The sequence below is a fragment of the Capricornis sumatraensis genome, chromosome 1 (genome assembly GCF_032405125.1).
Source record: "Capricornis sumatraensis isolate serow.1 chromosome 1, serow.2, whole genome shotgun sequence".
Taxonomy (NCBI): domain Eukaryota; kingdom Metazoa; phylum Chordata; class Mammalia; order Artiodactyla; family Bovidae; genus Capricornis; species Capricornis sumatraensis.
Genome location: NC_091069.1, coordinates 19,548,728 through 19,563,680, shown reverse-complemented (window position 1 = coordinate 19,563,680; position 14,953 = coordinate 19,548,728). Strand labels below are relative to the sequence as shown.

General features: G+C 52.1%; 1 protein-coding gene across 1 annotated transcript in view; it reads right to left on the bottom strand.

Moving 5' to 3' along the window:
* Window positions 1–393: 393 nt before the first annotated feature.
* HPCAL1 (hippocalcin like 1) overlaps window positions 394–14,953 on the bottom strand; it is a 124,366-nt gene continuing 109,806 nt past the window's right edge. The window contains exons 3-5 of the mRNA XM_068965524.1: window positions 6,372–6,766; window positions 3,408–3,513; window positions 394–1,184 (exon numbers count right to left, since the gene is read on the bottom strand). Of these exons, the coding sequence (XP_068821625.1) occupies window positions 1,087–1,184; window positions 3,408–3,513; window positions 6,372–6,749 (582 nt within the window). The 5' untranslated portion in view covers window positions 6,750–6,766 and the 3' untranslated portion in view covers window positions 394–1,086. The remainder of the gene's footprint in view (window positions 1,185–3,407; window positions 3,514–6,371; window positions 6,767–14,953) is intronic.

Here is a 14,953-nt window from a genome sequence, read left to right as displayed (position 1 = left end):
CTGGGCTGGGGGCGGGGGGCAGAGAAGCTGGGGGAGGGAGGGAAGGAGGCAGAAGCCTGGCCATCAAACCCCCAAGAACAGTCATGTTTTATTTCCACGTATTTCTTGGCATTAGGCAGAAATGTAAGGAGAGGTTGCACAGGATTTATAGACACAGTGATGGCCGCAGGGACACAGGGGCAGCCCAGTTTACAATGAGCAGCTGGACCCACAGAGGCCACCTGTCCAGAGAGCACTCAGGCCACGGCAGCTGAACAGGGGCTGTCGCAGGCCAACACAAGACTCAGACACCTCCTGTTTATTTGATCATTTTAATACAGGGAATGCCAGACCAATCAACAGGGAGGACAAGCCTCACAGAGACACCTGCATTCACGACGCGGACAGGAGGGTCTCCACAGCCCTGGGCATGCATGCATGTCCTTTGGAGAAGGGCAGATTGAGGGCATAAATACCACAAAGTAACCAGGCTCGGGGGGGCCGGGGGGTGGGAATCACAGGCCACGAGAGAACCACACTTCAAAGGCAATCAAGGCATTAAATACGGAACCTACACGTTACATTTCACATCGCCGTACGTATAATTTATATATTAAAAGGAGACCACGGTATATATACGTGCAAGCGGTTTTGGTCGGAGGAAACAAACGAGCTGGGTGGAGCCATGCACGGGGAGGGCTTGCCCGTCTCCTCTCCCTCTGTTCTTGTCCCCATCTTTCCCACAGAGTCACCTGCCATCACAGATCAATCGGCTGGCCTTGGCGCGATTTCAGAAAGTCCCACTGGTATCCTTGGCGTGTCCTCAGGGCTCCCTGTGGGCTGGGAGGTGCCCCGAAAGTGAGGACACCATGAGCCCTGCACGTAAACACATCCCCAGGATGTCGTCCTGGAGGGACCGGGGCAGGGTGGGGGTGGGAGGAGGCCAGGTGAGGAGTGGGGCACAGCTGCCTGGCAGGCAGGTGCAGTGACGTGTTGCCTGGCCGCCCCGGGAGAGCAGGAATGATTGAGGAGGCATCCACTTTTGCAAGCAAAGCTTAAATGGCAAGACAAGCCTGTGTTTCTCTGCACTGTCCAGACGCCAACCCCTTAGAACTGACTTGCACTGCTGGGGTCACACTGTAACAACCGGACGATGGATGGGTCGCTCTTGGCACCTTTGATGAATTCTTCCAGGGACAGTTTGCCTGCAGGAAGGAGGACAGGAGAAACAGGAGTTAGCCAGTGCTCACTGTTTGCCACCCTCGGGAGAACACACGGACAGCTCCTGGGTCGGGGAAGCCTCCTGGGGTCCAAGTCTCCAGCCCTCTAGAGGTGGGATGCTGTCCAGGCTCCACGCGCTTTGAAGGCATTTCTGGAAAAACCCGTTTGGCTTTCATTGATCACGTGGTACTTCTCCCAAGATACAGATACGGGAGGGACCTAGGTTTGAAGCAGACCCTGCATTCTGGCAACTTGTGCCTTGGGGGAACCTCGGTCTTGCCTCTGTAGCTGTAAAACGAAATAGAGCCAGTGACCCCAACACAGGAGCTTGGGGCCATGCCCAGCACACTGGTGGGCACTTAGCTCTGCCTCCACAGGCAAGCGACCCACCTCTCCACGTCCCAGGGTCTTCATCTGTGTGGGGGGATCACAGCCATGCCTGTCTCAAAGGCGTGAACACCCCCAGAGCATCCCCAGCAGGAGACTAAACCACCCCAGGCAAAGGGATAGATTGGGAAGGGGAGCAGTCATCTCCCCGGCAGAAAAGGAGGTTCCTGGGATGATGCAGAGGACTACTGGGCTTTGTGACTGTTCATACGGTTAACGAAGACTTTACCCTGACCACTCAGGGCAGGGGGCTTCCCATGTAGCTCAGTTGGTAAAGAATCTGCCTGCAGTACCGGAGACCCGAGTTTGATCCCTGGGTCAGGAAGATCCCCTGGAGAAGGAAATGGCAACCCACTCCAGTATCCTTGCCTGGAAAATCTCATGGACACAGGAGCCTGGTGGGCTGCAGTCCATGGGGATCGCAAAGAGTTGGGCACGACTGAGTGATTAACACTTACTTACTCAGGGCAACGAGCTAATGAAAGCACTGGCCTCTCCTCTGGGCAGAAAGCGGGGCTGGCAAGGGGATGGGGGCCCCTGAGCACAGTCTGTCCGCAGCCATCAGGGTGCTCCTGGTGCTCCGCCAGACTCAGGACCCGTGGCCTCAGCAACTACCTGTGCTTTCTGAGGAGGGGCCGGGAAGGTGGGAAGGGTGTGGGGCAAACCCAGAGAAGGACGAGGGCTGAATTCTGCACACCCCTGCTTTACTCTCCTCTCCTCCAACACTGCCTCTCCTGCCCCCTCCCCAAGCTTCAGGGCCGATCCCGGGGCTCACAGGAGAAGTGCAGGCCCTGGTTCACGGACAGCCTGGGAAGATGCACAGAGCTGAGAGGTCAGAGCAGATCCTCTGGATCCTCACAACCACAAGAGACTGAATTATTATCCCCATTTCACAGAAGAGTAAACTGAGGTTCGGAAAAGCCAAGACTGCTGGAACAGATCTATTGAATCCAAAGCCTGCGCCTTGCTACCCTGGAGGGTGGAAGACATGCTTTGTGAATCTGCCCAAAGGCTACACCAGGCGCAAGGCTGTCTTACGTTGATCGTGTTTTGAAAACTATCTCCATGGGTTGATGTGCTTGCAGCCCCACCCCGCCCCTCCCCTGCTGGCTCAGTCATTTGCCTTCATCTGCAAACAGCACTTAAAGGTTCGGCCAGGGAGTGGGGGGCTTTCCCATGCATTAGCTTATTTTCAACCCCCAAGCACAGCGCAGCGGGTATTTTCTCTTTTTCTTTTCTAAATGCCGCGTTTCTTTATCCTTCAAAAGCAAATTTGACATGGCTCTGGGGCTGCACTTTGTGCGGATCCATCCTGTTTCATGGTTACCCTCCCTGGCGTGGACCCCAAAGAAGCTCACAGCTGAGGCAGAGAAGGAAACACAGGGCACGTCCTCCCTGCCAGGCTCCCATGGCCATCCCCCGCCAAAACCCACCACTTCTGCTGTGGTGTGGTCCCACCAAGCCTGGCACAGCTGCTGCAGGCCAGCACCTTCCGACAGTTGCTGGGGCCACTGGGGCCTGGAGGAGGGATGGTGGGGGGCCATCCATCCATCTACCACCCAGGACACCTGATTCCAACCCAGGTGCCATGGGCACACCTGCCTCTTCTTCCCTGGGACACGCCCACAGGCCCACAGTCTCCCCATTCTAGAAGCGAAGAGACTACTGCTCAGGGGGCAGGACACTGGTCTCCGAAGCCCAGCTCTCAGCATAGTTGCACTGGCCAGGGCTGGGCTAGGCAAGGTCCCAGAAGCTGCAGGGAAGGGCCCCAAACGCCTCTCTGCTCCCAGCAGCGCGGCACAGACATGCGGGGCTCCTACCGTCATTGTTGGTATCCATCTGCCTGAAGATCTTGTCTGTGCGTTTCTCCGGCGTGGACTCGTCCTCTGGCATCTTCATCACGGAGGACACCATTTTATATATCGCCTGCAAAGGGGCACACAGATGCGTGTGCTTAGAGGTTCTGGGTGCTCCTGGGGGGATGGGGCACAGGCCTGATCTGCCCCCCTACCCTCGCCCACAGCAGGAGGAGAGGCCGGGCTGCCCACCAGCTCCAGGACCCTCCCCAGCTGGAATGTTCCGGGGCTTTTCCCAATAGCATGCATGCATATTGCAGACAGCTCGTGAGCAAAAGGAAGCCAGCCTCATTTACGTGAGGTTCAAGAGCAGGTGAAATGACCCACTCTGACAGCGGCAAGACTGGGGCTGTCTGGGGACAGGAAGTGGGACAGCTCTCAGGCCTTCTGGAGGGGGGCGGCTGGGGACGCCCCCTCACTCACTCGGCAACATGGACATGTGTGTGCACGGTGCATCACGCGGCACGCTTAGCCACAAATATTTGACTATGGGATTGCTGTACCTCGGTGAGAAGCAAGAAAAGATAGCCTCTGCAACTGCCAGGGGAAACCACACCACCAGCCCCAGAAAGGACAGGCCCGGGGCCCATGGGTCTCTCCAGCAGGACCGAGAACCTTCTCTTCAGGATGCTGCCATCCGAGGGCTCGGCACCATGCAGGCCGTCTCTGTCCAAGAGTCCAGGCGTAGTGGTGTGTGAGTGTGTGTATGTGCATCAGTGTGTGTGTGTGTGTGTGTGTGTGTGTGTGTGTGTGTGTGTGTGTGTGTCCAGGGGGCCATGATGAAGCCGGTGACCAGCAGCTCATCAGAGAAACATGCGAGAGGGAGGGGGCTGTGCTACTTGGGATTCTATGTGGAAATGGCTTGACTGACTGATATTCTCATTCCTCAAACAACAGACCAAGAACAGCAGAAACCTGGAAGCTGTAATGTCTTAAAAAGCAGGTTTACAAAACCAAACCAGAAAGAATGATCCCAGGTGAGGCTTCTTGTATCTATTATACTCTTTACTCCTTGGCTCCTCTCCACCTGCAGGCAGGGGTGACAAGGCCTCACCGCACAGCAAGTGTGTCTTTCAGGGCCTCCTGGGACAGGCCCGCCTCCTGGGACAGGCCCCCCTCCTGGGACAGCGCCAGGCACTCGTCCGAGTGCGGAGGAGGCAGAGCCAAGACCCTCCCTTTCTCTGCTGGGCTGTGGTGAACTTGGAGCCCAGTCTGTTTTGATGAAGGTGTAGCAGCCAGGCATCCTGCTTAGCATCTGCCGACAAGGCGGGAAGGTGCTTAGGGTTTGGGAACTCGGTCTGGGGGCCTAGCAGCCAGATCCCATCTGGACAGGAAGGCACCCCTTTCGGCTCTCACGGCTCTGCCGTGTCTGTAAGCTTTGGCCCAGCCAGTCTGCTTGGCCAGTGACAGAGGAGGGTGAGGGCCAGCAGGTAGGTCGGGACAGGTGATTCCCCAGAAGCAGATCTCTTCTTTCCACTACTGCTTGTTGCTAAGAGCCAGGATCAATGGCTGAAGGACAGTTTCCCTTGAACCTGTGCTGGTTTATTCTCACGCGTGCAAATCACCTGTTTGGGAAACGGGTCAGGCTACTTGCTGCTGATCAAGGAGTTCCTGAGTTTGATACCCTCTGTGTGTAGTTTAGTCCAGAAGTTTCTACTGTGTGGACTAGAGAACACCTCCTCTGAGGAATTCTAGAACTGAGTCTCCAGGCTCCAGGAGTGGGGGTGCAGGGGGTGGGGACCCAGGGAGAAGAGGCTCTGTGGCTCTCTACCACACACCTGGGAACCTGGGGAAGTGAACAAAACTTGATTTCTTGCCAGAAAACAGCTTCCCCCGCCAGAGTCATTGACAGAGAAGAGCTTTCTAAATTGGCGCTTCCTGGGCCAGAGCTTATTCCGTCACCACTAATGTTTCAGTCTGGCTTTACAACTGTGTGTTCCTGAGGACATGACAAGCTGTCTATTGCATTCTTAAATAGGGGAATATGAAAAGGTCTTGGCAGTGCCTTTCGCAAGTATCAAGGGTCCTCTCCTTTTAATTCCCAGCTCTGTTACTTTGGCCACCTGATGTGAAGAGCCAACTCACTGGAAAAGACCCTGATGCTGGGAAAGATTGAGGGCAGGAAGTGAAGGGGATGACAGAGGATGAGATGGTTGGATGGCATCACTGACTCAATGGACATGAGTTAGAGCAAACTCTTGAGAGATAGTGAAGGACAGGGAAGCCTGGCATACTGCCATCCACAGGGTTCAAAGAGTTAGACATAACTAAGCAACTGAACAATAACTGGTAACTCTCAGGAAATCATACCCCAGCACCACCACCCCCCCCAACCATACCTAGTCTCAGAGTTTGTGAAATGCTGAGAATGACACCCCCTCCCCTTAGAACTGGGGAGACCACAGCTCATCAGCTGCGTGTAGGCCAGGGCTTTGTACCACCGATGATCGGTAATCAATGGTCCTTCTCCTGCATTGGCAGGTGCGTTCTTTACCACTAGCTCCACCATAGCTCAGGCGGTAAAGAATCTGCCTGTAATACGGGAGACCCGGGTTCAATTCCTGGGTTGGGAAGATCCCCCCTGGAGAAAGAAATGACAACCCACTCCAGTATTCTTGCCTTGAGAATGCTATGGACAGAGGAGCCTGCAGGCTACACAGTCCATGGGGTCGCAAGAGTCAGACAGGACTTAGCGACTAAACCGCCGCTGCCACCACCTGGGAGGCCCAACAATGGCTTGTCTCATCACCATCTAAGGGCCCGCTGGTCAGGTCACAGTCAGTCATTTTCTGAAGGGCAGGATAGAGGGGCAGGCAGCCACGTGGCCCCGAAGTTCCAGAGGCTGGCCGAGGAGTAGCGCATGGTCCCGGAGTGGACGCGGTCTGCTGAGGCCCCGCCCCCGGTGCCAGCCCCGCCCCCCGGGCGCACCTGCACGATCTCCAACATCTCGCTGCGGCTGATGTAGCCGTTGCCGTCGAGGTCATACATGCTGAAGGCCCACTTGAGCTTCTGCTCCAGCTTGCCCCGCGAGGTCACGCTCAGTGCGATGATGAACTCCCTGAAGTCGATGGTGCCGTCGCCATTGGTGTCAAAGGTGCGGAAGACGTGCTCGGCGAACTTGGAAGCGTCGCCGTAGGGGAAGAAGTTGGCATAGATCTTCTTGAACTCGTCCACGGTCAGGTGGCCGGTGGGGCAGTCCTTGAGGAAGCCCTTGTACCACTCCTGCAGCTCATGGTCCGTGAACTCCGTGTTCTCCCGCAGGTCCTGCAGCACTTCCGGTCGCAGCTTGCTGTTTTGCTTGCCCATGGCGGCCTCGGGGACACCTGCAAAACAGAGGCCGGGGCTGGAGATGGGGTGGACAGGGTGCAGGGGAGGGCTCTCCACCTCCCACGGCCTCCCAGCAGGTCGGAGGACTGTCCCCCAAGTGTCCCCCACCAGTGGCCCGAGAGGCCTGACTCCAGCCATCACGGTGATGAGCTGTCCCCAGTGTGTGTAGGACCCCCGCAGGGAGGGGGATCCCAGAGGGGAGGGGGACCCTTAGTCTGTGTACCACAAGGAAGGTTGGGTGCTCCAGTGGAGTCAGGACCAGCCGCCTCGCACTGCAAGGTCTATCCTGACCTCCAGAATCGGAAACGTGGAGAAAACAGCCACATAAAATGAACGAGAATGAGGCCCTCATCGAGTGCCCAGCAGGGTTTGTACAAGACTGGAGGCTGAAACCCTTCTACTCATCACCCTCATCAGCTCCCAGCCAAACTGTCACCCTGACTGCAGCGCACGCCCCATGTTCTGAGCATTTCTTTCCTCTTTCAGGCACCACATTCTGATTTTATCCTTAGAACAGGCATCCAGAAACTTTTAAGGAATCCCTTCTTGTTTGGACTCTGAGAAACCCTGTGGTTGGGAGCACTGTGTGGATCTGGAATTAGCGCCAAGAGGATGTATCCAGTGTGCATAGTAAAGTCCCAGGCAACTGAAGGCATGCAAACGCGTGCTCTCCATGGAGTTTTCCCCTAATGCCTGCACAGAAGACTGACCCTGCATGCACGCTACATCGCTTCAGTCGTGTCCGACTCTTTGTGACCCCATGGACTGTAGCCCACCAGGCTCCTCTGTCCATGGGATTCTCCAGGCAAGAATACGGGAGTGGGGTGCGATGTCCTCCTCCAGAGGAGTTTTCCAGCTCCAGGATCGAATCCACATCTCCTGTGTCTCCCGCATTGCTGGTGGACTCTTTATCACTGAGCCACCAAGGAAGCCCTTTTGAAGCATACAGAACAGAAAATGAAAGCAAAGGGTTTTCTGGCTTCCCTGGTGTCTCAGCAGTAAAGAATCCCCCTGCCAATGCAGGAGACACAAGTTCGATCCCTGGTCAGAGAAGATCCCTCATGCCACAGAGCTCTGTGCCACAACTACTGAGCCTGTGCTCTAAAGCCAGGAGCTGTGACTACTGAGCCCACCTACCCAGCTACTGCAGTCTGTGTGCTCTAGAGCCCGCAACAAAAGAAGCCCGAGCACCGCCCCTAGAGAGTAAGTCCTGCCCTCTGCAACTAGAGAGAAGCTGGAGCAGCAATAAAGACCCAAATGCTGCCGCTGCTGCTGTCGCTTCAGTCGTGTCTGATTCTAGGTGACCCCATAGACGGCAGCCCACCAGGCTCCCGCATCCCTGGGATTCTCCAGGCAAGAACATTGGAGTGGGTTGCCATGTCCTTCTCCAATGCATGAAAGTGAAAAGTGAAAGTGAAGTCGCTCAGTCCTGTCTATCTCTTCACGACCCCATGGACTGCAGCCTACCAGGCTCCTCTGCCCATGGGATTTTCCAGGCAAGAGTACTGGAGTGGGGTGCCATCGCCTTCTCCCGAAGACCCAAATAGCCAAACATAAATAAAATTATAAAACACACACAAAGGGTTTTCCACCCTCGTCCCAGAGGTAACCACCTTGAACTGCTTTTTTTCTTTTCTTTTTTTTTTTTAACATCTTATCATCTTAAAAAAATTTTTTTTTGGCCACACTGTGCAGTGTGGGGGATTTAGTACCCAACTAGGGGACTGAACCTGAGCCCCCTGAACTGGGAGCACAGAGTCTTAACCACTGGACCGCCAGGGAAGTCTCTTGAACTGCTTCTTAACATTTATGAATCCTAAACATTATATACCAAACCCCCATTAGGAAAGATATTCAATGCAGTTCACATATTTTCCCTGGCAGTCCCTCTTTCTTCAGTTTCTTCCCAGGTTTTATTAGTTTTATACATGTCACTGTTTTTACTTTATGACTTTAAGTTTACATACATTTAAATTTACAGAAATTTAAATTATAGAAAATTTCCTTTTCTAAACCCCAGTTTTGGGGGGGGGGATTGGGAAGATCTTTCAAAATTACAAACATGTTGCCATGGACACAGCAACCCTACTTCTAGAAACACATCTAGAGACGCTCCCACCTGTGCAAATAGCTTGTGTACAGCACAACCACTTCCAGGCTTCCCCAGTGGCTCAAAGGTAAAGAATCCACTTGCGACTCAGAAGACACAGGAGACCCTGGCTTGATCCCTGGGTCGGGAAGATTCCGAGGAGGGCATGGCAACCCACTCCAGTATTGCCTGGAGAGTCCCATGGACAGAAGAGCCTGGTGGGCTACAGTCCATAGGGTCTCAAAGGGTCAGACACGACTGAAGTGATGTAGCACGGCACACAGACCACTGCCTGCACTATTGTCTGTAATAATGAACAACCCAGACATCTGTCACTGCGACCAATGAAAAATAATCTTCAAGATGTATTTTTAAGTGGAAAGAAAAGGTGCAGGATAGCATGCAGAGTTTGTTACTGTTTGTAAAAAAAGAGAAAATCTATGCATGTTGTTCATACTCGGAATGACTTCTTGGGAAATGGTAACATTGGCCACAGAAAGAGAGATGGCTGATAGACAACGGTCATGTGGCGAGTTTTTACTGTAAACCTTTTTGTAACTTCAAATGTGGAACTCTGTGTAGTTTTATTCAAAATTAAAATAAACACATAAGAATCTTCTATGTCTCAGTCCAGCAACATGACAGGGATCTCTTGATTCTCTGGGAGATTAAGTTATTAATCCCCCTTTTAATCTCCCTCTCCTCCCCTCCCCCTTCCACATGGGCTTCTTTCCTGTGTGGGAACCATGACTTTCACAGGGTCAGGGTTTACCCTCTCCACTTTCCGTTCCGCTTTACCTATTGGTTGATCCTCATAAGTGGAAACCAGCAAGTCACTATGTAACATGGTTGTCAGTTTCCACTGGCCCCCAGCGCCTTCCACCCCCCACAACCCTACTCCCACCCCAGGGCTCCCAGGCTCGACCTAAGACACCCTGCAGACTGCACACATCCACCTACGTATTTCCTGCACTAAAAGGCTCGTCTGTGATCCTTTGCTCAGTTCAGCTGCTCTCAAGGCTTTGTATTTGCCACGCTCCTCTCAGTTGTGAGTCTCCCAGCCAACATCTGCAGGGAGGGAGAGCTGTGGTTTGTCTCAGAGGTCTCTCCTTCTGCCTCCTGCCTTTGGCTTCCAAGGCAGCCACCCATGTGCAGAGGGGGCTGCGATGTGGAGGGTCTCACTGCACCCACCCACCCTCACTCTTCACTCCTTCTGCTGAGACCTCAGGCTGTTCTGCTGGTGGCGAGCATCCACATGTCCAGAGAGGTCAGCAGAGAGGGCCAGCTGCTGTCACGGACTGAACTACTCCCTACAAATTCACACGCTGACCTCCTAACTCCTGGACCTCAGGATGTGGCTGTATTTGGAGACACAACCCTCAGAGTGATCATTAAGATAAACGAGGCTATGGGAATTCCCCGGCAATGGTGAGGACTCTGCGCTTTCCCTGCAAGGGGGCGGGGGGCAAGAGTTTGATCCCTGGTCAGGGAACTAAGTTCCCATATGGTGCAGTCCGGCCAAAAGAATTTAAAAACCAATCTGACTGGTGCCCTTGAATAGAGGAGCTTGGGACACAGACCCAGAGGAAAGGCCACCTGAGAAGAAGAGAAGAAGAAGGAGAAGACGGCTGTCGATGGGCCAATGAGAGAGGCCTTGGAAGGAGCCAGGCCTGCTGACACCTTGACCTCAGATGTTCAGCCTCCCAGAACTGTGAGAGAATACATTTCTGTTTTTGAAGCTGTCCAGTGTACAGTGCTAAGACAGCTGCCCAGGGAACTGAGCTGATAACACGTGGCATCAGTGTCTGTGAGGCAGAACCCCATGCTAGGGGCCGTGTGGTTCCAAAAGGCTTAACTCCTGACCTGCCAGCATCGGGGACAACCACGTCCCTAGACGTGGGACACTTTTGTTTTTAATCAGACACCTCGCCTGTATTCGTCCCGCTTCACCAGGGAGGAAGCCGACCGACCCCATGCTAGGGGCCGTGTGGTTCCAAAAGGCTTAACTCCTGACCTGCCGGCATCGAGGACAACCACAAGAAGGTCCCTAGACGTGGGACACTTTTGTTTTTAATCAGACACCTCGCCTGTATTCGTCCCGCTTCACCAGGGAGGAAGCCGACCAGGAGGATCTGGTGGCAAAGCCAGCCCTTGGACCCGATCATCTGGCCCCGTCTCACAACTTCCTGGGGGCAGCAAGGGGAGGAAGGGCCTGGGGAGGGCAGGAGGACAACATGGTCATGAACGTGGCCTTGCTGGCCGCCTTGATAGTCAACGCATCAAGCATTCCTTCTCTTTTCATCATGGAAACGAGCTACCTCTGGGAGCTCTGGGCTCTGAGAGCTCAGGGTCGGTCCTTTCACATCTTTTTTTTTTTTTTTGCTGCACTGAACAGCCTGCAGGATCTTAGTTCCCTGAGCCTGGATCGAACCCTGGGCCCTGGCAGTGAAAGCACTGAGCCCTAAACATTGGACTGCCAGCAAATTCCCAGGATCAGTCCCTTTAGAATCCATTCACCTCAGTGAAAACCAAACCGCTGCTCAGAACCATGGTATGAAATGGCCTCAGAACATGTTGGTGATTTGTATTCTTTAAGATCCACAAGATGCCGAACTCCTAATTCCTCCTCCGCCTGATGTTAACAAATGTTTATGGAGAGGAAGGGACCATATCGGGGATGGGACAAGGACAGTCATCACAACTGCTAGGAGGTGCGCCAGGGGCTCCGAGGTCTGCCTGGGAAGGCTTCAGCTTTCCCAGCCCTTCTCATGTGTCCCCACAGGCAGACATGCGAAGCTAAGAGTCCTCTTCCCTCCCTCGGCCTGGCTCAGAGTGGGCATCAGTGTGGGGGAAGTGGGTGTTCCCGCCGTGGTGGTGGTGGTCCTGGTTGTGTACACAGATGTACACACACCTGCTAACACTGGAGGCAAGTAAGTGTGTTAGTCACTCAGTCGTGTCTGACTCTTTTTGACCCCATGGACTATAGCCTGCCAGGCTCCTCTTTCCATGGGATTCTCCAGGCAAGAGTACTGGAGCGGGTTGCCATTTCCTTCTCCAGGGGATCTTCCTGACCTAGGGATCGAACCCAGGCTTCCTGCACTGCAGGCAGATTCTTTACTATCTGAGCCACCAGGGAAGCGGTTTCTGGCAAAGCTGGCATTCCAGCAGAGCCTGGATGCATCCTGGCCCCTCTGGGGGGAGCAGTGCAGGGGGGCCCTTCCTGAGGGTTCTGGGGCTCACTGGATGGCAGGACTCTGAGATGGGTGTATCAGGCATGGATCCTGCCTTTGAACAGAGTTCCTCAAGGCCAGAGCACATGGGAGGCAGCATCGGTCCACTGCAGCATCAAAACCCCACCACAGTCATTCTAACTGCAGCAGCAGTTCATCAAGCACTCAAGCTGGGCCAGGGGCTGCGCAGACCATTTTATAAATGGTGAAACCGAGGCCTGGGGGTGGTAAGTAACTTTCCCTGGGTCCCACGTCTGCTGGAGCTGGGATGTGACCAGGATGTGACCAGGAGTCCATCTTGAGCTTGACCACAGAGCTCAACAATTGACCTTGAACCCTGGGAGGTGGGCAGGGCAGGCCTGGCACTCCCAGCTATACAGAGAAGAAAAGCAAGGTGGGGAGAATTTGAGGGATGTGTTTAGGAAACAAAAAAGATAAATTTTACTTGGTGCGGGAGGGAACTATCAAGAAACCATGGGTGGAAAAACATGTTTTCCTGCCATTGTCCTGAAGGTTGAGTGAGTAACATCTGTGGCTGTCAAAATCAGGACTGATGGGCATCTTTTAGGACTGTGTGGAAGGAATCCATCACTGAGTTTCCAGTCTTCTTTAGGGAGACCTCACGTCTCCAAAGTAGGGCCCCCCGCCTCTGCTTTGATTTCTTGACCATACTCAGTCAGCTGAATTAAAGGGCTGACTTAGAGCGTTACCCTTTAAAAGTCAGTAGCGTGTACTTTTGCCATAGGACACTGAACGATGAACTCCTCAGATCAGTAGGTGACCAATATGCTACTGGAGATCAGTGGAGAAATAACTCCAGAAAGAATGAAGAGATGGAGCCAAAGCAAAAACAACACCCAGTCATCGATGTGACTGGTGATGGAAGTAAAATCTGATGCTGTAAAGAGCAATATTGCATAGGAACCTGGAATGTTAGGTCCATGAATCAAGGCAAGTTGGAAGTGCTCAAACAGGAGATGGCAAGAGTGAACATCAACATTTTAGGAATCAGTGAACTAAAATGGACTGGAATGGGTGAATTTAACTCAGATGACCATTATAGCTACTACTGTGGGCAGGAATCCCTTAGAAGAAATGGAGTAGCCATCATAGTCAACAAGAGTCCAAAATGTAGTACTTGGATGCAATCTCAAAAATGACAGAATGATATCTATTCATTTCCAAGGCAAACCATTCAACAGTAATTCAACTCTATGCCCCAACCACTAATGCCAAAGAAGCTGAAGTTGAATGGTTCTATGAAGACCTACAAGACCTTCTAGAACTAACACCCACAAAATACATCCTTTTCATTATAGGGAACTGGAATGCAAAAGTAGGGAGTCAAGAAATACCTGGAGTAATAGGCAAATTTGCCCCAGAATGAAGCAGGGCAAAGGCTAATAGAGTTTTGCCAAGAGAACACACTGGTCATAGCAAACACCCTCTTCCAACAACACAAGAGAAGACTCTACACATGGACATCACCAGATGGCCAACACTGAAATCAGACTGATTATATTCTTTGCAGCCAAAGATGGAGAAGCTCTATACAGTCAGCAAAAACAAGACCAGGAGCTGACTGTGGCTCAGATCATGAACTCCTTATTGCCAAATTCAGACTTAAATTGAAGAAAGTAGGGAAAACCACTAGACCATTCAGGTATGACCTAAATCAAATCCCTTATGATTACACAGTGGAAGTGAGAAATAGATTCAAGGGATTAGATCTGATAGATAGAGTGCTTGATGAACTATGGAATGAGGTTCATGACATTGTACAGGAGGCAGGGATCAAGACCATCCCCATGGAAAAGAAATGCAAAAAAGCAAAATGGTTGTCTGAGGAGGTCTTACAAATAGCTGTGAAAGAAGAGAAGCAAAAGGCAAAAGACAAAAGGAAAGATATACCCATTTGAATGCAGAGTTCCAAAGAATAGCAAGAAGAGATAAGAAAGCCTTCCTCAGTGATCAATGCAAAGAAATAGTGGAAAACAATAGGATGGGAAAGACTAGAGATCTCTTCAAGAAAATTAGAGATACCAAGGGAACATTTCATGCAAAGATGGACACAATAAAGGTTGGAAATGGTATGGACCTAACAGAAGCAGAAATTTAAGAAGAGGTGGCAAAAATACACAGAAGAACTATACAAAAAAGATCTTCACAACCCAGATAATCATGATGGTGTGATCACTCACCTAGAGCCAGACATCCTGGAATGTGAAGTCAAGTGGGCCTTACAAAGCATCACTATGAACAAAGCTAGTGGAGGTGATGGAATTCCAGTTGAGCTATTTCAAATCCTAAAAGATGACGATGTGAAAGTGCTGCACTCAATATGCCAGCAAATTTGGAAATCTCAGCAGTGGCCAGAGGACTGGAAAAGGTCAGTTTTCATTTCAATCCTAAAGAAAGGCAATGCCAAAGAATGCTCAAACTATCACACAACTGCACTCAACTCACACGCTAGCAAAGTAGTGCTCAAAATTCTCTAAGCCAGGCTTCAGCAGTACATGAACCATGAACTTCCAGATGTTCAAGATGTATTTAGAAAAGGCAGAGGAACCAGAGATCAATTGCCAACATCCGCTGGATCATCAAAAAAGCAAGAGAGTTCCAGAAAAACATCTATTTTTGCTTTATTGACTATGCCAAAGCTTTCGACTGTGTGGATCACAACAAACTGTGGAAAATTCTGAAAGAGATGGGAATACCAGACCACCTTACCTTCCTCTTGAGAAATACGTATGCAGCTCAGGAAGCAACAGTTAGAAGTGGACATGGAACAACAGACTGGGTCCAAATCGGGAAAGGAGTATGTCAAGGCTGTATATTGTCACCCTGCTTACTTAACTTATATG